Source organism: Sesamum indicum, linkage group LG3 (assembly GCF_026168435.1).
Source record: "Sesamum indicum cultivar Baizhima isolate 11 linkage group LG3, ASM2616843v1, whole genome shotgun sequence".
In the NCBI taxonomy this organism is placed as follows: domain Eukaryota; kingdom Viridiplantae; phylum Streptophyta; class Magnoliopsida; order Lamiales; family Pedaliaceae; genus Sesamum; species Sesamum indicum.
In genome coordinates, this window is record NC_142659.1 from 30384066 (window position 1) to 30410413 (window position 26348).

At 36.7% G+C, this 26348-nt stretch overlaps 6 protein-coding genes across 8 annotated transcripts; 3 read left to right on the forward strand and 3 right to left on the reverse strand.

Annotated features, from left to right (window-relative positions):
• Positions 1-1344: 1344 nt before the first annotated feature.
• Positions 1345-5181, forward strand: LOC105159385 (uncharacterized). Of its 2 annotated transcripts, none has more exons than XM_011076432.3 (3): positions 1345-1607; positions 2283-2923; positions 4713-5181. In XM_011076432.3, exons 2-3 carry the CDS (start codon positions 2346-2348, stop codon positions 4777-4779), a joined length of 645 nt encoding a protein of 214 aa, XP_011074734.1. In that variant the 5' UTR covers positions 1345-1607; positions 2283-2345; the 3' UTR covers positions 4780-5181. The 2 variants fall into 2 exon arrangements, with proteins under 2 accessions (XP_011074734.1, XP_011074735.1); XM_011076433.3 differs by having other exon boundaries at positions 1346-1593.
• A 524-nt stretch (positions 5182-5705) lies between these two features.
• On the forward strand, positions 5706-7788 carry OHP2 (one-helix protein 2). Its single transcript, XM_011076434.3, has 2 exons — positions 5706-6283; positions 7514-7788. Exons 1-2 carry the CDS (start codon positions 5871-5873, stop codon positions 7626-7628), a joined length of 528 nt encoding a protein of 175 aa, XP_011074736.1. The 5' UTR covers positions 5706-5870; the 3' UTR covers positions 7629-7788.
• A 2451-nt stretch (positions 7789-10239) lies between these two features.
• On the forward strand, positions 10240-11880 carry LOC105159387 (uncharacterized). The gene is made up of 2 exons (XM_011076435.3): positions 10240-10545; positions 11276-11880. The coding sequence occupies exons 1-2, from the start codon at positions 10360-10362 to the stop codon at positions 11510-11512; spliced, it is 423 nt and encodes a 140-aa protein (XP_011074737.1). The 5' UTR covers positions 10240-10359; the 3' UTR covers positions 11513-11880.
• A 3689-nt stretch (positions 11881-15569) lies between these two features.
• Positions 15570-16547, reverse strand: LOC105159388 (actin-104). Its single transcript, XM_020692871.2, has one exon. It carries the CDS (start codon positions 16545-16547, stop codon positions 15735-15737), a length of 813 nt encoding a protein of 270 aa, XP_020548530.2. The 3' UTR covers positions 15570-15734.
• A 1224-nt stretch (positions 16548-17771) lies between these two features.
• On the reverse strand, positions 17772-20861 carry LOC105159390 (actin-7-like). Of its 2 annotated transcripts, none has more exons than XM_011076439.3 (6): positions 20794-20861; positions 19875-19946; positions 19377-19770; positions 18676-19289; positions 18359-18428; positions 17772-18123 (listed from the first exon to the last, which is right to left on the reverse strand). In XM_011076439.3, the coding sequence occupies exons 2-5, from the start codon at positions 19932-19934 to the stop codon at positions 18363-18365; spliced, it is 1134 nt and encodes a 377-aa protein (XP_011074741.1). In that variant the 5' UTR covers positions 19935-19946; positions 20794-20861; the 3' UTR covers positions 17772-18123; positions 18359-18362.
• A 1410-nt stretch (positions 20862-22271) lies between these two features.
• LOC105159391 (actin-7) lies at positions 22272-25655 on the reverse strand. The gene is made up of 6 exons (XM_011076440.3): positions 25497-25655; positions 24396-24466; positions 23904-24297; positions 23198-23811; positions 22884-22953; positions 22272-22637 (listed from the first exon to the last, which is right to left on the reverse strand). The coding sequence occupies exons 2-5, from the start codon at positions 24453-24455 to the stop codon at positions 22888-22890; spliced, it is 1134 nt and encodes a 377-aa protein (XP_011074742.1). The 5' UTR covers positions 24456-24466; positions 25497-25655; the 3' UTR covers positions 22272-22637; positions 22884-22887.
• Positions 25656-26348: the final 693 nt, after the last annotated feature.

Below are 26348 nucleotides of genomic sequence, written 5' to 3' on the forward strand. Positions count from 1 at the left end.
GAGACGACTCATCAATCAACATGATTGAACCGAACCTAATAAGAAAAGGAACAGCGAGGATGAGAATCCCATAATCTGCAAACTCCTTTCAGTCGTTGGTTCTAGCAACTAATTCTCGGGCTGGGCGTCTCTTACATCCTTTGTGCTTGAACACGCTTAATTAGTTCCCGTCGGCTGTTGTATTTGTCTAACAATTCAAAGAATCTAGCACTCTTGTTTAATGGGGAAATAAAAAAGTAGGTATTCGGTACATAATTTCTCTCAAATTATTTGAGAATTTAAAGGGAGTCAGAGTTGCATTTCCAATAAACTGATTTTGAGGAGGATAATGAGCAGTTCCAAGAAATGAACTCTCCGTCCAAATTATATCATAATAGTTATTAATTCTACATTTATGCTTATGAAATGCAAGCACATGCCATGCCATTATGCCCACGACCTCTTCTTCAACACCTCGTACTTTGGCTTTAAGTCGTCTGAATGCGAAATGGTTGTCTGTTTTTGTATTAATTTGTCATTCATTGATTTTATCTTAATATAGTCTTTAATTTCGCGAAAGTGTAATTGGGCAAAAACAAGAATTATTGGGAATAATAATGGAGTGAGGGATAAGAGCCAAAAATTGGCATGTCCTGACAAATCAATCTGTGATGAGAAGTTGAGCGATGGGTGGGGTGTCATATGGGATCACATATCAAACTGCATTCATTGTAGTGAATAGTGATTTGGGTTCACATATCAAAATTTTTTGCACTACCTTTATCTTCTATTACCCCCTTTACCTTTTTGAAAAAGCTCATTTGTCATTATTATTACACATGCAAGATAGATAGAGAGTGAGTGGTCAAACTGTAACTCAACAAACAAAACTCTCTTTGTTTTTCCCAAAAGCAAAGGATATAAAGTTATAATATGACTTCATCTCTCCCCTCCATAACTAATAATATTTTCATCTTTATTTTCATGTTACGATGCTAGTTGTTGAACGAATGTTAAAATAATAAGAGTATTTGTAATTTTTTAAATAATAAAAAATTATTTATAAATATAATAAATATAAAAAAAAATACGTTATATTTACTCTAATTTTTACCCAGAAATATGAGAATAAAAATATAAAAAAACTTGAATTGAATAAAATGAATGCTAAAAGCAAAAACAACAAAGACCTGGATGCAAATAACCATATAATATAAATCTATTACAGACATATACACATCATCATTAATACATTACTCCAAAATTTATAGGCGGACCCATCGCTATCGTGCGCCAAAGAGTCGCTATCCCATCTTTTCCCCCCCACAAATTTCCTTTTTTTTAATCTTCTTCCCATTTCTTCATTTTCTTTACTATTTCACAATTATTTCTTTCATTCCATTTTCCTTCCCTCTCGTAAACACACTCATTCCTCTCTCCCTACGCCAAAAAAATCATACATAAATTGGAAAAAATCTTGTTTCCTTTCCTAATCCAATCGATCTCCCAACTCTATTTGCATAGCAGTTAATCTGTACGCCGGAAAGTTCGGGGTGCAACTGGAGATGCAGTTTTCCGCCCGGTGAATTGTCGCCGGAGATCGCTGTCAGATCTGTATGTCCCTCCGCGTATGTGTATAAACATCTGTAGTTATATACCGATATCGAGTATACTGTTATGTGCGAGTATTTACCTGTGGTAAATCTGTGTCTGCGCTTGCGTCGATTTGTTTTGCTCGATAGTTAGTTACCACAGGCCACACTTCTGAGATCTTTGGCGATATAGCTCCTACTGTACGGGAATCCTCCTAGTTGTTAGTTAGAATGTAGTTATGCTTCTTGTTTCCTTTAAGCGATTGTGTGATATTGTTCAGGGAATATAACTTTATTAGCAGCTTTCTAGTGATAGCGAGATTTCTTTGACCCTATTTTGATGAATCTGTGAATCCTGTTGGTTTTTGTCTTTTCACTTGTCTTTAGTTTTGAGTATTTGGCTGATCTTTACTGTTTATACATTTTTAGCTGTTCGTCGTGTCATAAATAAGTTAGAGAACTAAGTCCAACTACTGGGAAGTATCAGTTTTGCTAATTTTTGAGACTACCAAGTTTCTGGAAATCGTGTTATGTGTCTCCACATTCAATCTGTGATTCACTGGAGGTCATCTGTAGTTTGGTATAATCTTTATTAGAAGGCTGATGGTTTTATAATAATATGGCTCTCAAATTGGGGGAATTGTCACCTTATTATGCTTAAAAAATAATGCTGCCACGTAAGTGACACCAATTATGAATTGCACAATGCAGGTGAATTACACTGTTACATCGATGAAAGAAAGTAACTGTGCGGTTCTCAGATGAGAAGAACTGATGTTATTTGCAGTAGAAGGAGGAGGGTTTTTCTCTTCTTCAGCTTCCGGGTACAGTAAGGGCCTGACCCTTCTTTTATTGGGTCAGAAAAACGAAGAGAAACCCATGAGAGTGACGCCGTGGAATCAGTACCAGTTGGTGGACCAAGAGACTGATCCTGATCTCCAGCTGGCTTCTGCGAAGAACCGGCCTGTCCGCGGGTGCGCTTCCTTTGCGTGTTTTGGTCGCGCTGCCGCTGGACTTGAGAGCCCATCTCCTCTGAAAGTGGGACCAACACAAACTCGAGAAGTTCAGCCGGGGCCTCCAGTCTTTGATGAGAGTAAGGATCCAAAAACCTCACCTGGTTGTGTTGATGATGGTGATCGTAGTAAGAGGATAGTTAGTCTTAGGAGTAGCTTGAAGAAAACAAATAGTGCTCCAATTGCTTCCACTGGCAGCAGGGGTGGTGATAGAAAGCCCGAGCATGAAACATCATGCGAAAAAAGCAATGATGTTGCTTGTCAAACGCAGAGGAGGAAAGTGCAGTGGACAGATACAACTGGGGGCGACCTTTTTGAGATTCGGGAATTTGAGATGAGGTATGATAACTTACTATGACTTATTGCTACATAGACAACTTGTTTTAACCATATTGGTTTGTACCTTAAAATTCTTCAGTGATTCTTCACTTGCTTGTATGCTTGTTACCAATCTATTCCCTTATTTTGTTCCATACTTGTTAGAATCAATCGATTGAATGATTGTTAAGATTGAAATGAATATGAATAAGATTGATAAGGACCACTTCCTCAGGAGATTATTCTGTTGTACTGTTTCTTTCTACCTTAGAAGGGGATTATTTTGCTATTCAAAGCAGTTTATGTGATGTAGCATAAGATACAGAGTTTATTGTGCATGCTTCAATCAACTCTGTTTACCTTCTACCTTCTTTCTAAGTTATGTTTGCAGACATAGAGCTCTAAATTGTAAAACTTACTCATTTGACTGATACTTAGTTATGTTATTTTATATCTGAAAATTGGAGCAGTTGTTAGTTGACATCAATTTCAGATTGCCACATTAGACTAATAACTGCCTCCCATAAAGGCTGTGACTCAGCTCTATTGTATGGCATGTCGAATTATTATCCGATGACCATTCTTCACGATGCATTTGGCCTTGTGATAAAGAGTATCATTAAATGCTATATTAATGATTTTGGCCCCATTTTTGGGCTTTCTATTCTATGAGAGACTGGTTTACGGTTCCCAATTTGACTTCTTGACGGTCTTAAGTGGTCAAAAGAGCTTTTAGTCTTTCTATTTAACGATGAGAAGTACAGATGTTATAGGACAATTGAATTGTTTGGTTACAGAGGTTGGACAGATAGCATGTGGCTTCAATTTGAGTTGAGTAGGTTTAATATCTAAGATCCTCAGCTGCTCATCCAAAGTAATACTTGAATGAGGGCAAAAAAGTGTTTGGAGTTGTTGAGGACTGATGATAGTTGTCTTGGACTTGCAGTATTAGCTGATGAAGGATCCTAAAAATGTTTCGGGATGCTTCTTCAACTCTTCTGTATTGATGGTTTAATAAATAAGCAAACCAAGTGAAATATAACAGGCCAGTGGGCTTTGCATGGCCCCTTTGGGTTTCAGATATATTGAAGTAAGGTTCACTGAAGAACATGAAATTCTCTTTCAGAAGGTTTTTTTAGGTAACCCTGTTATGCCACTGAATATTGGTGGGACAGTGAATTTTGTTTAATTGGTAATACTGAGGAGTTATGAACTTATTATGGCACAAGTGTTGGACATGACAGCTTGCCCATCAAGATTTGGTGGGAAGGCATTGATGAAGAGGCAAAGTCACGCCCTTGTGGACTTATAATTTGACTATTGTGACTTTATCCCTTTTTCTGAATCCTTTTTGCTCAGTTTGTTACTATAATTCAAATCCTGAAAAAGATAGATAGAAGACTGTTCTTTGTGTTCCAAATTAATATGCTCTGGGATCCATGAAGAATGCCTCATATATGTGTTGTGGCTTACTCTGTCATCTAATAGTTTATTGACTGCAGTTATAATCTGAAAAGGAATTGCAGTCTCTTGGATTACCTTTTGTATTGCATAACTTTATGACCTTATTTTTAGACGTCTTGTCTCTACCTGTGGTATCATTTAGATGTAAATCTGTTAATCCATTTAATGCTTTTATCGAAACTCTCTTGTGTTATCTTTCCAAAGAATACATTTTTCCAAAATCCACTCATGATTTTGTGGGAACTGAGAATGATGGGATGTGCTTGTTCTTACTTTTATATGCTGTAAGCTTCTTTGGTTAAATTTAATAGTCCACTTACTAATACAACTATCTAAATGATCTCAGTGAAGTTGGCTCGGACGACGATTTTGACCATGTGAGCGAGAGGACTTGTGCATGTAGGATAATGTAGTCTGAGCATTTCCTGGCCTTCTATGGCCCGATTTCTGTCAGGCAACCTACCAGGTGTTGCTTGAAAATGCGAGTGGCTTGAACATCACTTAGCTCTCCTGTTGCGTGATGGATAAAGCAAAGTTTGAGGCGAAGCAAGATACCTTCCTTGGCTGATTGATTTATTGTCTATATTCTGGCTTGCGTTCCAATTTTGTTGCATTGGGCTTATCTTTTCTCTAGTTGCTATTCATGTTTGGCAATGACACTGCCTCTTGTTTCTAGTTCGTTATTTAAATTTGGAGAATTCTCCATTTCTTCTGCTGAGAGGACAAATGAGGGAGAAACTCTTATTTTGTATTCTGTAGTTGTCAATATGAAATAGAATTATTTGAAAGCCGTGTAAATTTAATGTATTAAAGTATTTCTGCTGGAGCGGTATTCCCTACATAGTTATGATTTCCTTTGTGGAAGTTCATCATCCTACAGATATTTGCTGCAGGAATATCAAAGAAATCCCATGGACCGACTATGAGTGTTCAGGCTTTCATCTCTTTGGTACTCTGGACTATCGATCATGTCCCCTGGTGTACTCTTAGAATGTTCTTACTGAAGTTTGAAACTCTAGGAAGCCTGTCCTAACTGCCAAGCAAAACATTGACGGATTTGATATTTACATAACAGATGCCTGGAAAATTATGGGAAAATACCAATTTTATGAACTTGATACTGCCTAACTCATCGGCTTAATCTCAACCGTGTCAGTTGAATAGTTCTGGCCAGCCTGAATCTACAACAATACCAATTGCTTTTTGCCCACTTTTCATAATTTGCATATGCTTACTTTGTGCAATCACTGTATCCCTGAAAATTTTCATTTCCCACCTTCGTGTCCTTGTTCCCTGTGGCAATTTAGACATTTGACTTAAAATATAACCACCAGTTTTGCAGAAACTTGGCTGCATCTTATCCACAACCGTCCCACTCCCAAACTATCACTGATTTACAATCTCCTCTTCCCCTAACCATTCAAGAAAAGTACATCCATACATACAGCTATAGCCGGACAGAATTACAGAATATCACAAACAATAGAACAAGGCCAGGGCAGAAATGTCAGTCGCATCATCGCCTTCATTCCCATGCATCAAAATCCCCAACACTTCATCTCCAACTCCATCATCATGCTCTTCTTCCGCCCGCTCTTCTTCTTCCTCCACGTTCAGATTCACCATAAGAAGCTCTCAAGCTGAGGGCCCTTTAAGAAGGCCGGTGGCTCCGGCACCTGTAAAGCCCGTCCCACCATCTCCACCACCACCAACTTCTCCGCCCACTTCCTCTCAGCCACCGAGCGCGCCTCCCAAGCCGGCTGCTGCTGCTGTGGGCGACAAGGGTGTGATTACCTTGGAGTTCCAGAGGCAGAAGGCCAAAGAGCTTCAAGAGTATTTCAAGCAGAAGAAGCTTGAGGAAGCCAATCAAGGTCCCTTCTTTGGGTTCATTGGAAAGAATGAAATCTCCAATGGCAGGTAATGACGAAGTCATTGCGACCCTTTCCTTTGTCTCTTTTATTTTAGATTCTAGATGCTAATTTTTTCTGGTTATTTGTCTGTAGTTATTTTATCTTCTTGAATTGGATTGATACTGATTCACATTAATGCTGTGAGCTTGCGTCAATTTATGATTGGCAGGTTGTTATTCTGTAGGCAGGAATTAGATATTCAACTTAAGTTGTTGAGAATGTAAAAATCCAGTCTTTAATGAAATTTTAGTATTTTGGAAAAAAGAAATGATTCGTGGTTTATCTCTCCCCACGTTGCATTTGGAGAGCTTAGGTCTCTGACATTAGAATTGCAAATCGTAGAAAAGAAAATGAGTGTCTAAATTCTATCTATACTTGATTTGTTTGTCATTCTTGTGACACCCTACTTTTAGGCTCTATTCTTGAATTGGAGATTTATTTGATACTCTAAAATTCTTTATAGAAGGATTTTGAACTATAACTGGGGTTAACAATGAGCCAAGAAAAGAAAAGAAGCAAACATAAAAATTGCCGAGTAATGGTTCATGAACGAAGATAAACTTTTCTTCACTAGTTTCTTGCAAGGCACAATCAGGTTATTGGCTAGGTCAGCAGATGTCTTCCTGTGTGCTAGAACTAAGATGACCAGCTCTCTAGTTGCTTGCTGAATTCGTTAGATTGTAGACCTGCAATTACTCTGGTTTCAATATGATTAGTCTGTGGAGATTTGCCAAAGTGTAGTTAGCTTTAGTTTTCTTGAGTTCCACTAAGCATAAATGGCTTGATTCTTTATAGTAATTTTGCCACCCATTGTAACCGTTCGTTTTACTTGAACTAACAGTCTTAACAAGTACAACTTTATAGCACAAGTCATGCTACTACATGTGCCCGATAAATGGGGGACTTTCTTATATGGACCAGGTTTGATAACATGAAAATGGTGTAAATTATACTGCGTCAGTAGTGAAATCTATACATGATTGGTGTCATGTGGTATTTTTAAACTCGATCCATATGAAGAAAAATTCTATAAAAGAATTACTTAATTCACATTATATATTCCTGATATACGTCATTATGCCTGACTATCTTGCTCTTCCTAGGATCTTGTTTACTCAAACTGAACCAAAACCATTTTCTTAATGATGTTTCCAGAAGGAGCATATAAGCATACATTTGCTTGAGTTGGTTAGCCATTTTCATGATTGTTTCTGTGTTGGAAATATGGTTTGAGCAGGTGGGCAATGTTTGGTTTTGCTGTGGGAATGTTGACAGAATATGCAACAGGCTCAGACTTTGTGGATCAAGTTAAAATCCTGCTCTCCAACTTCGGAATTTTAGATCTTGAATGAGAATTGATCTTCTACCTCCCCTTCAGCTTCCCCACTTTTTAACTTGTGTAATCATGTATAAAAGTTTATATAAATACTCCATTTGGGTGATTTATTCAGTTTCTTGAGTGATAACAAACATGAAAGGTAGTAAAATTTCAAGTGCACTAGCATGATTCAATTCTTGATATTTGTTTACATTCTTGAAAGACAATGGAATTATGACAAAGAACCAATTCTGGGATGTATGATGATTAAATGTTGTCTTTTCTTAATCAAGGGAAAATAAATAATCATCATATGTATTTTGGTCATTTACATGGATATATATTCTTTGGCAAAAGTAAATCTTCTTTGGGTGCTCAAAGTCAAAGACCTATTCAAGTCTTGGACTGGGCTTTGTTGATCTGCCGTGTGCTGCTCGGACATATCTAAGTCCTTAGCCCAAATGTTTAGCGAACTGGATCTTAATAGGAGCCCAGTAATGGTCATGATGCGCGGAAGCTGTGGAGAGCTGACTCGAATCACAAATCTTGATTGGAGCTTTAGATCTTATTAATGTTCCACCCGTTATTTAATTCGTCGGAGCAGTTAAATAATTAATCTATATGCTATTTTTGAAAAATCTTCATATATAGAGCTTAGATCTTATAAAATTTACCCCCGTTATTTAATACGAGGGCTAGTTAAATAATTAATCTATATCCTATATTTTAAAAATAAATATATATGATAATTATCTATACACTCAACACATAAAACATTAATTTCTCCCACATGCGTCAATATCCATACTTTAATCGTAAATTTCATCCTGAAACATATAAAATAAATAAATAGTATCGAGGCCAATATAGTCTGTTTATAAATTCCAAAGCTCTTAACACCCAAATCAACAAAGAAGAGGAATAGATTCTTGTTGTGTCTCTCACAGACAACAAAATCAAGACAGGAATTAGGAGCAAGAGATGATGATGTGATCACGTACTCCTCATTAATTATTTATATACACTACATAAAATTTAAAATGGTTACAAACTGTAACGAATATCATTGATTTTGGTCTTGATCCACTTCAAACTCTCTCTCACAGACGCTTTCACTTTACCTTCTGTTGTGAACATGTTGTACCCAGCAATCCTCTTCTTCCTCTTCACTTCCGGATCACTTGACGGACCCTTCCCCCTCGGACCATTGAACGTATACGGGTCGGTTCGGTCTTCAAACCCGAATTCAGATGACCTGCTCTTCTCCATCTTCGGATCTTGGTTATAGCCAGGTTTTGTGGGCTGTGAATGGTGACTACGTTCATCATTTATATGCTTGTTAAAGGCATGAAAAAGCCTCGGTTCCCGTTGCATGCCCATGAAAAAGTAGTATTCAACTTTTGGCAGCTCACTTTTTCTTTTTCTTTGGGTGAATTTACAATGATTTTTTAATCTTAGGTTCAAATACACAAATTAATATTTTCTGCATTTTACAAAAATTATTGGTACGGCTTTATAGGGGTGTTAGTGTAATATATCTCAAAAGGTATACTTATAATTACAACTACAACTTCAAAAGATATGACTATAATTTTATAAACAAATATGAAATATTTATGTATTTTAATCTAACTCTATGCAATGTCAATGTAGTCTATCCCTTTTCTTTTTCATAGTAGGGGAATAATAATGTAGACGGCGTCCATGAAATGGTTGGTGAGGTGCATGTGATTGTGCGATATATATGTATAGACATCACGCTAGGAATCATGAAAGGACAGCTGAAGTTGGTAGGGACTGGTTTATGACATGATGATCTTCACATGGTGGTGGCATCCATTTTATTGAGGTAAAGACCCGAATCAGCAACATAAACGGGTCCAATTGATGCTCAATTTTCTTTTACTTTGAAGTTAAGTCCCAACTCAATAAAATTAATAGGACTTATGATGAATGACACTTTTGATCATTACTTTATTCCCCTTTTAATAGGAAAAAAAAAAACCTAATTCGATTTTACTTATGTCTCGTCACAAATTATTAATATACGTCTAATCTTTTAAAGTTTGAACACAAATTATTAATATACCCCTAATCTTTTAAAGTTTGAACTTTCTAATACTACTGAGTTATTTTGTTTTGATTCAAAAAATTTAAATCATTATTATTAAAGTATTTCACATTTATTCCGAGTGTAAAATGTCGTATGACAACAAGTATTTGAAATGAGATTGTAGGTTTTAGACAATTTTTCAAAATAAAATGTTATATGAAACATAAAAGAGAAAAGACAATCTAAAGTAGGTAATTAGTGAAGTTGCCAATGTTGTCCGGAATTCAACAATAATATTTAGCTTAGAATAGTCAATGAAATTACGTTTGCGTATATGACGAGCAAAAGTGATTAGAGAACCAAAAGGATGATGCAATATTTGCAATTGGATAAAAAAATGAGGGTGGCCCAATAGCTTTAGTTTAGGCCCAATTTATCAGTGTACCATATTGGGCTTTCATCTAAACCATTTAGCCCTATTGCTCAATTACTCAAAAGATTGTTAGGCCCAATCTTGTCCTTTTACACGATTGGGCTTCTATTTTCAACCCGAACGTATATATATATGTATATTGCTTAAAGTTTTGGGATTTCTTATTCCAATTTCTTCTGCACAATCACAAAATCCATGTTTGCTCAACCAATATCTATATACAAATCTATGTATTGTATGTGATATGTGTATGTATATGCAGTGAGTGGTGGAGTGGGGATGGGATTGTTGAGAAGACTATGGCTGATTCTAGGAATTACGAGAAATGGAGAGCAGCGGCACCATCATCACGACTCCGCTGCTGCTTATGTCAGCATGCCCCGTAAAGACTTCAGTACCCCACTCGAGCGGGACCAAAACCCACCCCTTCTCGTATTCTGCCATGCGGGGGATGGGGGAGTTCAGGTCTGTTTAATTAGGGGAAATGAGAACGTTTTGCCGTTTTCTTTTCCTTTAAATTCACTCTTTCCCTTAGTTAGTTGCGTTCAAGTTGTTTTCTTTTCAATGTTTGTTATCGTTATTGGTTGCAATTTTACTTATATTAAGCGTTTGAATGTCGGGCATGAGTTTGGTGGTCTCATTGTACTGACTTAGGTTTTCATGATGACGATTTGGACTAATCTGCATGGGGTTAGGTGGATGAGAGTTGATGATTTTTGGAATGCAGGGGCTTTTATTAGTAGCTAAAGCTTGCAAAGTGAAAAAGGTTGATGATCGGAGCTAGAAGTTGAAAACTACCTTCTGAAATTCTTGTGGGTGTCATTAACAAGATCGTCCCCGGCCTTCAGATTGCAAAGTTGAAAATGCTAGACTGTGTGTTTGTGTACTTATTGTGCCCCACAAGTAGTAACCTAGTCAGAAATTGTATTATTTTGATATCCTTTGGTTCTATGTGTTTTCCTTGGATATACTCCTCTTATGTTTAAGATATTCAGTCACTGCTGTGCATATGACTTACTGAATAGGAAGCAGCCAAAGTTTTTTATCCAGTTTTTCGTTAATCCTGTGTAGATGTCTAAGTAACTATCTTTTCTATGCGTTATAACAGATTCATATAACTATGTCTACTGCTGCATATTTGATACTTCTAAGTGTTAGTGTGTAGACCTTTTAATAATCATTCCTGATTGCTCAGGGTTTGAGATGGTATGCGAGGAACCTTAGAATAGATGAAGATGGAGATGTTGCTGATGAGTTCCTTGATGAAGTTTCTCCAAATACGCGAGAAAACATCGGAGAACATATTAGAAAATTACCAAGATTTGAAGTGAAGTATAGCACTAGACCTGCTAAGGTGGTGAATCAGGCACTCTTAGCAAATGGTAAAATTCAACAGCATGTGGAGTACCAGGGCAGATTGGAGTGGGTGTAAATGACTCTTTTGAAGCTATCAGCTTTTTTTAACTTTATTATTATTCATTTTACCAGACCATTTTTTCATTGGATTGTTGGCCCCCTACTAGTTTCTTAACACTTTCTTTATTCTGATGCGTTCAAGGGAAATATGGAACTATAGTATATAGGCAAGTCTTCAATATCTCTTGATTGGTATTAGTCATCTATTTTGTGAGAAACAACAGAAGGAAAAGGACGAAGAGGCAATGGTCCTCTGCGGATGCGTGGTGCATTATTACCTGAGATCTCTTGCTCAACCAAATAGATAGTACACTTTATTTTAAATTCTAAGATGTAATGTATAAAAGCAAGTATAGTTGAAATGATCTTTTCTTGTCTGATGTATTTGATATCTAAGAGCAGATGAATGCTTGCTGCATCAGTAATGATGGCCGCTTAAGGTAATTCAAGGAGTGTGAGTTGGAACTGACACAAGTTTCTGTATTCAATTACGTAATTCACATAGGATCAGGGCAGTTGGAAGGTAATAAAATTCTGTGCTGACGCTATTTATGTAGTCTGAACGGGAACATTCCATTTTGATTAGTACTATGCTGTTCTTTCCTCCAGAACATCTAATTCAGGATGGAGACTTATTCGTCTATTGAATCAGCAATATTCTGTGAAAGCTTAGCATAGTCCAGGGCAATTTTGTTTTGTGCTTCAATATCAGCATTCTTAGTTTTAGCCACAGCGTTAACACACCGGCTTATCTCAATCTTGGCTAATTCAGCATCGTAGCTTCCCAGCTGAGCCTCAGTTTTTGCTTCCTGCACAAGCACCTTGTATTGTGCGAGATAACCATCGTAAGCTGACAGGCACTCCTCAATTACGGGCTTCAAGTTTGGCTTTGTTGTCTTGTCTTTGAACAACTGTTTCAGGAAAATTATGGTTTTGTTGCCGAATTGTATTGCCAAGTCAGCAGCAATGTCCAGGAGTGCCTGGTTATCATTTGCCGTTGTACTATTGGGATTCGATCTCAAAACCTGCAAGCAGAAGGTTGTTTTAACGTCAAGTCTCCTGGAGAGGCAGAAGTGATTGACAAAATGGTATGGTGAAGTTGCATTGGGTTTGGTTTTTGATGAGGTTGAGTTGGGTTTTGTGTTTGGTTTAGGCTGTGGACTTGGTTGTGGAACTTGTTTTGGCTTTAGCTCTGGTTTGTGATGTTTCTGGGCATATGCTGGTGCAAGGAAAAGGAACAAGAAGCACAGAGCAATGCTCAAAGTTAGCACGAAAGCATTTCTTGAACAAGTGTTCATTTTGAAAGACCAATGGGTTTGAATGCGTAATTTTCTCTCTGATTTACCCTTCATAAATATGTGTTGCTTGCATTTAATTATAATTTTAGGCTTTTGGCGTTAAAAATGGCGTTATGCAGCATCGGTTACATTGTATTTAAATACGGTTCGTTGTATTCTTTTGATATAATATTTAAATATATAAAGTTTAACTAAACTCATCAATAGTCCAAAATATAATATATATAAATATTATACACTCGTAAGATATAATTAAGTTACGCAAACCATCCCTCCGTCTTTCCTATTTCGACTGACACTCCAAAACTGTCACCGTGTACACTATCTCCCGAGTGACAATCCTACAGCGATTTGCTAATGTCCCTGTTTATAGATTTTCTGGTGGTATCACCTGTGTCCAATCTGGTTCTCAAGTAGTGAATAGAAATGCTGCATTCTACTTCTTCAATGAAGCAGATTGCGACGCTTTGTTTTCGTGTTACGACTACGGACTACTGGAGTGGTGTTCTGGAGTCGCTCCTGTTCCACTTTCTGAGGTTATTAATCCTCAAATTCCTTTCTAACTTTTATTAACATTCTTCAATTCTCTAATTACAAAGCTTCTAATTTCAGCCTATTGAAATGTGGATGAGTCCTGAGCAGTACAGTTTTACTAATGTTAGGCTGATACCTGATATATCTCAAATCAAAAATGCAGTGCAGGTAATCCCAAATTACTAATCAATTATCCTATGCCAAATATTTATTATTTTAATTTACATACCATATCTTTTAGATTCAAATCTGATTATTTTTAACATTGGTAATAATAATTACGTACCACAACTTTTAACCATATACAGTCATTAATAGTAATTTGTTTTTCCCTTTCTAAGTTGATTAGGAAGCGAGAGGGAAGAAACAAGGCTGGTAATGATGAGAGCTTTACAGGGGTTCCCATTTTCCAGGTTCACTCAATTATTTACTCGTATTTTATATTTTTACATTCTTAATTGTCCTATTTATTATTGTTTATAAATTAACGACGCTTTCTGTACGTACGTGTTTTGTAATTGGTGTTTTAATTAGTCCAAAGCTGCAAGTATGAGGGTGGAGGGGAGCCCCGGTAATCCACCTTCAGCTTTCTTTAGAAAGGTAATTTTATAATCAAGTTATTTTAATTAAGGATAAAATATACTTTGCCCCTGAATTATTCATCATATAATAATTACTCCATAAACTAACAATGTAATACTTACGCTTCACAATTACATTTTTAGAGAATCTTATCCTTATGTTATATATATATATATATATAGTTCAAAGAATTTCCTTTTTTAAGTAATTTTGTATTTTAAGTTTAATTAAAATTTTCTTAATTGAAAAAAATATTTTTTTATTTATAATACAGTAAAATATACTTAGTGAGTTAAATAGTTTGATTTTTTTTACAAACTCAAAGATAACTAATAAATGAGTACAATAAATACACATAAAAAATTTCATGAAAGTATTTTATTAATTTGATGATAAAATTAAGTTATTAACTATTTATTCTTTTAGATAAAATGAATAATCAAATATTGGTTTTTTAATTTATTTGTTTTAAAGATATGATAAAATTTATTTATTAATTTTTTATTAAAAATATTCAGCTTTTGGTTAAGCATATATATATATATTTGTCAATTTCTCTTAAGAAGCATATATGAATTGTTAGTTATTTTATATTTATTGTGTATCTACTATGTATATTATATGTAAATATTTTACTTATTAAAAAAATTAAATTAAAAAATAATTTGGTGATTATTTAATGCATAAAATACTAAAATATATTGAAAATAATATAATTATCCAAGACATGAGTGGCATTTATGTTCAACCAAGGGGGAAAGTGTTATATTTGTTAGTTTAGGAGTGTAAATGTTACATGACGAATAGTTTAGGGGGCAAATTGTATTTTACCCTTTAATTAATTGAGTTATTTAATTCGATATTTATTATGATGGATCCTTGGTAATTAGGAGGACTTAGAAAAAGCACTACGTGAAGAAGAGAAAAGATTGAGAAACAAGATACCAGATTTGGACCAAATCATTGAGGTAAATTCTATTACATTAATTACGGAATTCTGATGTAAGCTGCCTATATGAAAATGGTGGTGTTTATGTATATAGGTGACCCCTCTAGAAGAAATAATACAAGATATGCAGGTGACTATCTATACATGTAAATGTTTCCTGGACATATTTTCTTTTTTAGCAAACTTAACACACATTTTTGCAGCATTGCTCAAACTCCAAGTGGAACGATGTGGTCTTCGTACCTCCGGGAGGATTAGATGCAAAAGTATGAGAAACTACAGCAGCTATTTCTTATAGTTTTTAATGGAGAAAGTATCTTTGCCTTGTATTTTACTATCTTCCTCTGAATCACGTGAGACAATCACATCCGTTTCTGGCACTTTGTTAGTCTTCCAACCCCCCCGATTTCATGTCAAATTCGGTAAAATTTGTCATTCAAGATCATTTTGATTATTAATGTTAATTCATAATATTAGATTTTAGTTTGTGTTGTCCTTCACACAGGAAACCTGTCCCTTGGCCTGTCTTAAACTTGTCAAGTTGAGTCATTCAAAGTTTATTTTGTGGCAAGTGATATCAAAAGTCAGTTGCCGAAGCCGTCCCCACCCCGGCTCCCTATCACATTCAATCTAAGCCATTTGTCTTACAAAGAATCGTCCCCAACATACAACTCAAAGGCAGATATGAATCAAAATAATATAATGGAATGGAAGCAGTGACACAGATCCCATTTTGGTATTGATTTTCAACAAGATTTGTTGGCCTTAATTCTTAGGCATAACGAAATCTGCAATTTCACATAAGGAATGAGTAACATACTGGACGACGGACATGAAGATTGTTTGGCACACTTTTGGATCATCTTTAGACCTTACTAAAGGAAAGTAATTAGATGAATATGAGGGTTCATTTTACAAGGATAAATAAGCATCACCTGCTGGAAAGTGCTCAGTGATGCTAGGATTGACCCTCCGATCCAGACACTGTACATCCTTTCAGGTGGCGCCACTACCTTAATTTTCATGCGGCTTGGAGCAAGAGCTGCTATTTCCTTGCTCATACGATCAGCAATACCAGGGAACATAGTCGATCCACCACTGAGCACAATGTTTCCGTAGAGATCCTTCCTAATATCCACATCACGTTTCATGATGGAGTTGTAGGAAGTTTCGTGAATGCCTGCAGCTTCCATTCCAATCAATGATGGCTGGAACAACACTTCCGGACAGCGGAACCCTTCAGCACCAATAGTGTTAACTTGTCCATCAGGCAGCTCGTAACTCTTCTCTACTGCAGAGCTGTTCGTTGCAGTCTCCAGTTCCTGCTCAAAATCAAGCGCGACGTATGCAAGCTTCTCCTTCACATCTCGAAGGATTTCCCGTTCTGCGCTGGTGGTGAACTCGAAACCTCTGTCATCCGTGAGATCACGACCAGCAAAATCCTTCTCCTTTACTTCACCAACATTTTTCTTGTACCTTCCATTCAGGATCTTCATGAGATAATCCGTAAGATCACGACCAGCAAGATCCAACTGCAGAATAGCATGGGGGAGTGCATAACCCTCGTAAATAGGAACAGTGTAGCTGACCCCATCACCAGATTCCAGCACTATACCTGTTCGACAAAAACCAATACTCAATAACTCAATCAAATTAGTGACTCTCATCAAATTCGACAAAAACCCCATGAGTTATTTTTAAAGGAACTTCAATAAAGTGCGAAAAATCACAAGTTGATAATCATGTCAGGATGTCAAATTAGCACCCACAAAAGAGCTAATTTTGAATAACTGTTGCTTGCTATTTTTTAAATCAAAAGATATTTTTCTAACTCTTTTATTTTTCAGAGTATTTTACACATTTTATTTTTCAAGAGTATTTTTTCAGAGTATATATATAGGCTCTACCTCCCGCCCATTTCAAATTCATTTCAATTTCTCACAAATGGAACCAAATAGGGTTTTCATACCTCAAGTATCCACACGATCAGACCTTCCTCCCAGAATGCCCAAGCACCTACCACATTTCGTCCGTTTCCCAGTGAAGAGATCCAAATTCAAGATTTCTCTTAAACAGGTTCTTTCCAAATCAGAACCCAGTACGAGACTGTCCCTCCGACGCCTCCTCCGCGGCAAGCAAGGAACATTCCTCCGCGGCAAGCAAGGAACATTCCGCCGCTGGTGAGGAAGATTGCAAGGACAATTTTATATTTCGTGTTTCTAAAGGCAATTGGTAAATGATCATGCAGTTTGTGTGAATATAGTGATTGTCAATGATAAACATGTTGTTTGTGTAATAAAGAATGTAGATAATGTTGTGCAAGAAAATATGAATGAAAGTGTTTTTTCGATACCTTCTGTTTTTGGCATGCTAAAAAATGTGGGCGGCGGGCCTGTCGGGAGGGGGAGAGAGAGAGAGGGAGGGCAGGCGGGCGGGCGGGCGGGAGAGAGAGAGAGAGGGCGGGCTGGCGTGAAAGTTAACTGTGGTTGATGAAGGATGGTCTTAGATTTTCTTCATTGTGTACACAATTATAGGATGGTCTTAGGTTGTCTTCATTGTGTACACTCTTTCTCAATTAAAATTAAACTATAAATTAATGATCCCTTTTTTTTTGTTTAAGTTTTTCCAAATATTCGCTTGGCCCATTAATGAATTCTTTGACTTGCTTCCCTTCAGTCATAGTCGTAGCCTTCTAGACTCTTTTTCTTTTTGGGATGAATTCCATGACAAACCTGGGTTATGCTTGGATTCATTTTATTTTTATTCTATGATTTATATATTCTTGATTTCAAATGGCTTGGAGGAAGAGGTCGAAATGCCATCACCACCAAACGTAATATATAATTTCAGACAAGGCACCAGCAAGCAACAAACTGTATGCAAACGAAGTATAAAGAAACCAACGGCTGCAATTTCCGATATAATAGTTGCAAATATATATATTAAAGCTAAGTGCCACCCAAATAATACAGCGCTGAGGTGCATACACTTCTACCCAAAAATTAACAGGGGTAAAGAAAAAAGGGAGAGAAAAAAAACACCAAATATTACTACCAAAGTACCAATCAAAGATCTTACAAAATCACTTCATGATTATACTCAAGACTGCAAGCCAACCCACACTATTTTCAGACTTCGACAAATGAAAGACGAGAAGAACTGCTGTTTCGGGAAGCTTAGGAAAATGCAAGCATTGGTCCCTCTATCAAAGAAATCTTTGATGTAAGACATGCATGTGAGCTTCTGTCGCCGAAATAACCCTGCCTGTCACACAAATAACACATAGCAACAGAATAAAAGACCAGATGACGAAATAAAAGTTGAATGAAATATTTGCAATTGTGTTTCACCATTATTCTTCCAACATAACCTTCCACTATCCATCTTTGTTCACACCCTCAAAGAAATAACTCACAATATTGAGTCTGAAGAAACTACTTTATCTCACTCCAGCCAGGCAGATTCATGTAAACAAGAGAAGGTAGTAAATGTCACTTACCCACTTAGAAACACTTCCTGTGAACAATTGCAGGACCAGACTCATCATATTCTCCCTTTGAGATCCACATCTGCATTAAAATAAAGTAAGCATGTAAGATTAGGCATCATATTCTAAATGCCATAAAATGCGCGAAATGGCACAGGTATATAGCTTGGATAAGCAAAACTGGCACCCTATCAGAACAGAGTGTTTAAGCAGGAACTTTTTACACTCTTTAGTATTGTACTAGCTATCAGCTAACAGACTGAAACAGGGAAGTGGACAAAGGGCAGGTAAGAAGCATGAAAAACCTAGAAAAAGAATATAAAGAGTACCTGCTGAAAAGTGCTCAGTGATGCTAGGATTGACCCTCCAATCCACACACTGTACTTCCTTTCAGGTGGTGCGACCACCTTAATTTTCATGCTGCTTGGAGCAAGAGCTGTTATTTCCTTGCTCATACGATCAGCAATACCCGGGAACATTGTTGATCCACCACTGAGCACAATGTTTCCATAGAGGTCCTTCCTAATATCCACATCACATTTCATGATGGAGTTGTAGGTAGTTTCGTGAATGCCTGCAGCTTCCATTCCAATCAATGATGGCTGGAACAACACTTCTGGACAACGGAACCTCTCAGCACCGATAGTGATAACTTGTCCATCAGGCAGCTCGTAACTCTTCTCTACCGCAGAGCTGTTCTTTGCAGTGTCCAGTTCCTGCTCAAAATCAAGCGCGACGTATGCAAGCTTCTCCTTCACATCGCGAACAATTTCCCGTTCTGCGGTGGTTGTGAACATGTAACCTCTTTCAGTTAAGATCTTCATGAGATAATCGGTGAGATCGCGACCAGCAAGATCCAGCCGCAGAATAGCATGTGGAAGTGCATACCCCTCATAAATAGGAACAGTGTGGCTAACGCCATCACCAGAATCAAGAACAATACCTGTTCGGCACAAACTAATATTCAGTAACTTATCAAATTAGTGTGACTCAGATAGTCATATCGCCTACAGATCCACCAAATGCATACCGGTTGTACGCCCACTAGCATACAGTGAAAGGACAGCCTGGATAGCAACATACATAGCTGGCACGTTGAAAGTCTCAAACATGATTTGAGTCATTTTCTCTCTGTTAGCCTTGGGGTTGAGAGGTGCCTCTGTGAGCAGAACAGGGTGCTCTTCAGGAGCGACACGGAGCTCATTGTAGAATGTGTGGTGCCAAATCTTCTCCATGTCATCCCAGTTGCTGACTATACCATGCTCAATTGGGTACTTCAATGTCAGGATACCTCTTTTTGATTGTGCTTCATCCCCAACGTAAGCATCCTTCTGTCCCATCCCCACCATGACACCTGTATGTCGAGGCCGACCCACTATGCTAGGGAAAACTGCTCGTGGGGCATCATCACCAGCAAATCCAGCCTGAAGAACAGGAATCACATATTTAGATATATTCCAAAAAGCGCAATACTGCTGCTGCACTGCACTCCAGAAAACCGGGTTTCTTTCAATGATCAAAGCCTCACCTTAACCATTCCAGTGCCATTATCAACAACAAGGGGTTGAATATCCTCTCCCTCCGCCATTTCAACTTTGCGCTGTAAAACACAGTAAAGTAGTGAGTTTTAATAGGCTAGAAAAGGTTAATCACTGAGATATAACATTTTCAACATGATAATGAACAGTATATTTCATGAAAATAAAAATATCACAAAAGAAACCATAAATGCACCCTTCACAAATGTTCTCATAGATATAGGTTACATGTTTTCCTACTCCACCTCAACTTTTACACAACAATATCTCTTTTTCCTTTTAAGGGTTTTCAATATATTGTACCAGTATGGCTTGAAGTCACAAACGATATAGAATGATGGAGCCTACTAACAACATCTTCCAGGCAAAGTTTTCACCTCTCATCTTAACATCTTAAATTTCACAAATCAACAAAATACAATTCTACAAAAATATTTAAGTTTAATTAAACCTGAAATCCCTATTAAACATTCAAATTGCAATTATTCAATAAAACTTCCTCCTTGCCCTGACGAAAGTACTTACATAACTTAATGACACCTAAAAGCACCTTATTTTTATCTCAAATTCTCCCGAGTTAGCAGTTAAAATACATGTTTAATAAGACAACAACAAAAACATGTTTATACAGATCGGAGCTACTTCAATCCATAACAAGCATTTGCTTTCATCAATTTCCACATAATCACAACAGCAAAGGCAAGAACTGATATCCAAATTAAGCCGGAGAATCAACGGAGTAAGTAAAGGCACCTAACCCTCAAATACTTCAAACAATAAGCTACTGCAACTATGAAACAGACTAAGCGCAGATCAACAGATCCCGAACTTCAAACGACCGAAACAGAAACGATAAACTTAAAATGATAAAAAGATTTGGAATCTCAGCTTACCTTCGATCTGCTTTACCTGTCTATGGGAAGCGTGAAAGATGAGCTCTTTAATAGTGAGCGAGTGCGCTAGGAAATAGTAAGCGGAATATTTGAGAGAGAGAATGTTGGGAATGAGAATCCTCTATATATTTTATACTCTGCTTCAAATGCGGTTGAAGGAAATGAAATGACGTTGAAATGAAATGCAAATGAAAGTTGACATTTATGAAGGGAGAATCAATTAGCGTTGCATAATTACGACTTACGAGTATTATTAATTATAAATAAATACACACAGAAATGTGTCCAATTCCCATAGTTTTAAGAACTAGCATTTAATAAATCAATTATTGACAAGTAAATGTTTACGCGTAGGGGAAGAAAAAAAAAACTCAAGTATCAAATTTTTTATTATTGCTTAAAAATCTTCAACTTTTTTTTATTATAATTAAAGTTCGTAGTCGTTGAATATTTAACTTTAAAATTAAAACAGGAAACTAATTTCATTTAAAAAAAATGATATAATTATTAATCCTTATTACTTGTTCATATATCAACAACTAGTTCAATAAATCACTGTCAGTTAGGTGTTTTTTTTTTTAACTGATCAAAATATCTTACGAGTTTTGAATTATAATCTAAATTTTGAAAAAAAATTATGAAGTAAGTAAAGAATTTGTTTATAATTTTTCAACATTTTTCATCAATCAAGCCGTTTTTATATAAGTTTATTTTTTAAAAGGTATTACAACAAGTATAAAGCTGATATTTTCAAGTTTTCATTAAAGAATTACTTAATTTCATCAAATATTACAAACGTTAGTAATTTACCCAATAAAGAGTGATATTTTTTATAATTATATCAAATCTTATAAGATCTCATTTTAATTTATTCAATAAAATAATATTGAATTAATTGATTTTGCTTTTAAACCGAAAATAATAAAGTTGGCCCAATAATTGGAAGGGCGTTGAGTTCACGTTCGCCCATCAATCAATTCTTTGACTTGCTTCCCTCTCTACTCATAGCCCTCTACATTTTTTATTTCAATTTTCAACCATTGCATGTTAAGAAGTACTATAGCGGGATAGCGAAAATTGTCAGTTACTAATTTGGAAAAAAGTTGTATGATAGTAGCTGGTTTATTTCGAAACTCGTGTTTTTGTTTTTATTTTTGTGAAACTATTATGTGCATGTATGTAATGTATGGTTTATTTGCGAGCTTAATGTATCAGTGTGTTGAATGGATAAATGAGTAACTATATAATTTTCATGAAACACGATTTCTTTAAAAGATTAAAATAAAGAGAATAGGTTGGAAGAGGTCCAAATGCCTGCCCCACCAAACAAAGAGAAATATATAGAAGAATGAAGCTGTAATGGTAGAGTAGTGCGTAGTGACGTAGAAGCCAAAGCTTGAAGAAGAATTATTAAAGCATCTATTATTTATTCAGACTTGACGTAATTTATAAGTTCACACAAAGGCACCACACCAGCTACAGGATGCGGAGAAGTATGAAGAAAGCAACAGCTGCAAATCCATTCATTTCAATATGATAGTCGGAAAAACTATATAGAAGCTCAGTGCCACCCAAATATTACAGCGCTGAGTTGCATACCGCTTCTACCCGAAAAATAACAGGGTAAAGAAAAAGAAAAACCAAATATTACTATCAAAGTACCAATCAAAGACCTTACAAAATCACTTCATGATCATACTCAAGACCGCAAGCCAACCCACACTAGATTCAAACTCTTGACAATGAAAGATGACGCCAACTCCTGTTCCGGGAAACTTAGGGAAAAACCGGGCATTGGTCCTCCAGCAAAGATATTCTTGAAATAAGACTCACATCCGACCTTCTGTTGTTGAAGTGATCCTGCCATCACACAAATAAGTAATAAAATATAGCAACAGAATAAAAGGACTAAATGACGAAATAAAAGGTGAAGGAAACATTTGCAATTATGTACAAGACTAAACATAACCCACCACACAGTCTTCCAACATAACCACCCATATACATCATTCTTTGCACCCTCAATGAAAGAACTGAAAATAGTAAGTTTGAAGAAACCATCTTATCCCACTCCACCAAACCAAATTGACATAACCATGCACTCACCGGCTTAGAAACACTTCCTGTGAACAATTGCAGGACCAGATTCATCATACTCTCCCTTTGAGATCCACATCTGCACAATTAAAACAATATGAGCATGTATCGTGGGGCATCACATCCCAAACATCATAAAATGCACGAAATCGAACATGTATACAGCTTGGTCAAGCAAAATTTGCACCCTAGCAGAACAGAGAGTTTAAGCAGGAATCTGCATTTCAACACTCTTTAGGATTCTACTGGCTGACCGAATGGAACAGAGAAGTGCACAAAGGGCAGGTGGGAAGTATGAAGTCTTGAAAGAATATGAAGAGTACCTGCTGGAAAGTACTCAGGGATGCTAGGATTGACCCTCCAATCCAGACACTATACTTCCTTTCAGGTGGTGCAACTACCTTAATCTTCATGCTGCTTGGAGCAAGAGCTGTTATTTCCTTGCTCATACGATCAGCAATGCCAGGGAACATAGTTGATCCACCACTGAGCACAATGTTTCCGTAGAGATCCTTCCTAATATCCACATCACATTTCATGATGGAGTTGTATGTTGTTTCGTGAATTCCAGCAGCTTCCATTCCGACCAGTGATGGCTGGAACAACACTTCTGGACAACGGAACCTCTCAGCACCAATGGTGATAACCTGTCCATCAGGCAGCTCGTAACTCTTCTCCACTGCAGAGCTATTCTTTGCAGTCTCCAGTTCCTGCTCAAAATCAAGAGCGACATATGCAAGCTTCTCCTTCACGTCACGAACAATTTCCCGTTCCGCACTAGTGGTGAACATGTAACCCCTTTCTGTCAGAATCTTCATGAGATAATCAGTGAGATCTCGGCCAGCAAGATCCAACCGCAGAATAGCATGGGGAAGTGCATAACCCTCATAAATAGGAACCGTGTGGCTCACTCCATCACCAGAATCAAGCACAATACCTGTTCATGATTCAAAGCTAATATTTAACTTTTGAACAAAGTGAGTGCAATTCAGATAGTTTTATATGTATACTGATCCATTCTATACATACCAGTAGTACGTCCACTAGCATATAGCGAAAGCACAGCCTGGATGGCAACATACATGGCTGGCACATTAAAGGTCTCAAACATGATTTGAGTCATTTTCTCTCTGTTTGCCTTCGGGTTGAGAGGTGCCTCTGTCAGCAGAACAGGGTGCTCTTCAGGAGCAACACGGAGCTCATTGTAGAACGTGTGGTGCCAGATCTTCTCCATGTCATCCCAGTTGCTGACTATACCATGCTCAATTGGATACTTCAAGGTCAGGATACCTCTTTTTGATTGAGCTTCGTCCCCGACATAAGCATCCTTTTGCCCCATGCCCACCATGACACCTGTATGTCGAGGACGACCCACTATGCTAGGGAAAACTGCTCTTGGGGCATCATCACCTGCAAATCCAGCCTATAGGGCAGGAAATACGCAGTAAGAAACATTACAACTGTTCAACTTCCCTTATAGAAGAGGATTTCTATGGAACAAGACAACAATCAAAGGCTCACCTTAACCATTCCAGTACCATTATCAACAACAAGGGGTTGAATGTCCTCTCCCTCAGCCATGCTGTACTATGCTGTATAATTAAAAAAAAAAAAAAAAGTATGCTCATCAGGCTAGAAAAAGAGTCTTAAGAAATAGACCCCACATTTCAGATACGAAGCCAAGATAGCATAAATTAAGAATATTGAGAATATCACAAGACAAATTATCACTCCAAACTTACCCTTTACCCAAAGTACTCATATATTATGAGTTACATGTAATATTCCCAACTCAATTTCTTAATGGCTTTTGTTTTCAAGGATTTCGATATTTTGGCTTTCAGGAACTTTCCCTCAACTGGAATAATGCAAAGCAAGGGATGCTAGAGCTAAGTAATGGCATACCGAAGGACGCTTATGCCATAAATCAATATGATGGATCAATCACTCATCAGCTAGAGTCTAAAATCAAGATAAATAAAATAAACAGATAGATTATGTCTTTTCACATCAGGGATCATCTGTACTATCATTTCAGGTTTTATTGTTAACAGCTTGATTTCACAACCAATTGAAGACAATTTTAATTCATCATCATAAATTATAACAGAATCAAGTATAATTAAATCCACACCGAAATGCCAGCCGAACTTTTTATATCACAAAATTACACCTCTCCAGGAACAAAAAAAAAATGGATCATAAATTTACTGAGACGTGAACTACCTTCTTATCCAAACAATTTTAAAAGTCAGCGGTCAGCTTAAAAGATTTGCTCGATTTAAACTTTAACATCAAGATGCCGATACTTTATTTCATACCACATCCATGTTTATACAGATCGGAGAGTTTTGAGTCGATAGAGTAAAATTTTCTTAAAAAAAACTCATGACATACAAAATAAGCAAAAACCAAACCGTTTTCGAAATTAAGCCAGTTAATCTACAATTCAGAAGCAAATAAAGCATAGATACTAATAAAACATACTATTCCGACAATCAAAACACGAAGAAAAATCCAGATCCAGAAATCAAACCAAAGTTTATTGAGGTATAATAGATATAAGAAAATCAAATAATTAAGCTTTGAGATTCTAGCTCACATAGGATTAGAAGAAATTACCTGATGCTGCTTTTCTGTGCAAAAGGGAGAGTGTCAAACAGGTGATGCGAATGTCGGAGAGGAAGGAGAGAGAGAGAGAGAGAGAGTGTAGGGAATGGTGAGAGTGTCCTATATCCTCTGCTTGAAACGCGTTGGAGGAGAATGAAAATGGAATGACGTTGAAATGAAATGCAAATGAAAGGAAAACACACATTGATGAGGTGTAGTGCAATTAGCAACCAACACGTGTATTACCTAATTATTATTAATTAAATATTTATATATTCAACAGAGGCATCATTTATGTAGTTGAAGTATGGCCCCGTGCCTTCAACTCGAGAAAACATGATCATATGCAAAGAAAAACGTAATGTTACTAATAAAGGCGTCAAACATTAACTAGCACTTTAAGTCTCTTTCTTCAACAAAACACCAACAGAGCTGCTGGTTGAAAGTTGAAACAGAAGCTGAGCTTAGGCAAAATCTCTTCACCTCTTTTGATCAATAATTGCTTGCGCCTGTCCTGTGCCCCAAACCACCCCAACACTCATCCAACCTCACCCACCAAAAATATATATCCAAACTTGCTAATTGTAGACATCTCCATTGGTGTGTATAATTGCTACGCTTGTCATGGCACAGTTTTCAGCCCACTGCATTCACAATATCTCTTTCTTTTAGTATTACTGTAATGATGAGGCCGTCCGATACTAATTTTTTAAAAAATATTCTTTATGTATTTTTCAATCATTTCTATTCAAATTTTTCTATATTTTACAGTGATTTTGTGACATCATGACATCAAACTTTTTAATGTAGATAATATTTTTAAATTAGTTTTTGTATATTAAATTCATTTTGTGAAATGTGATA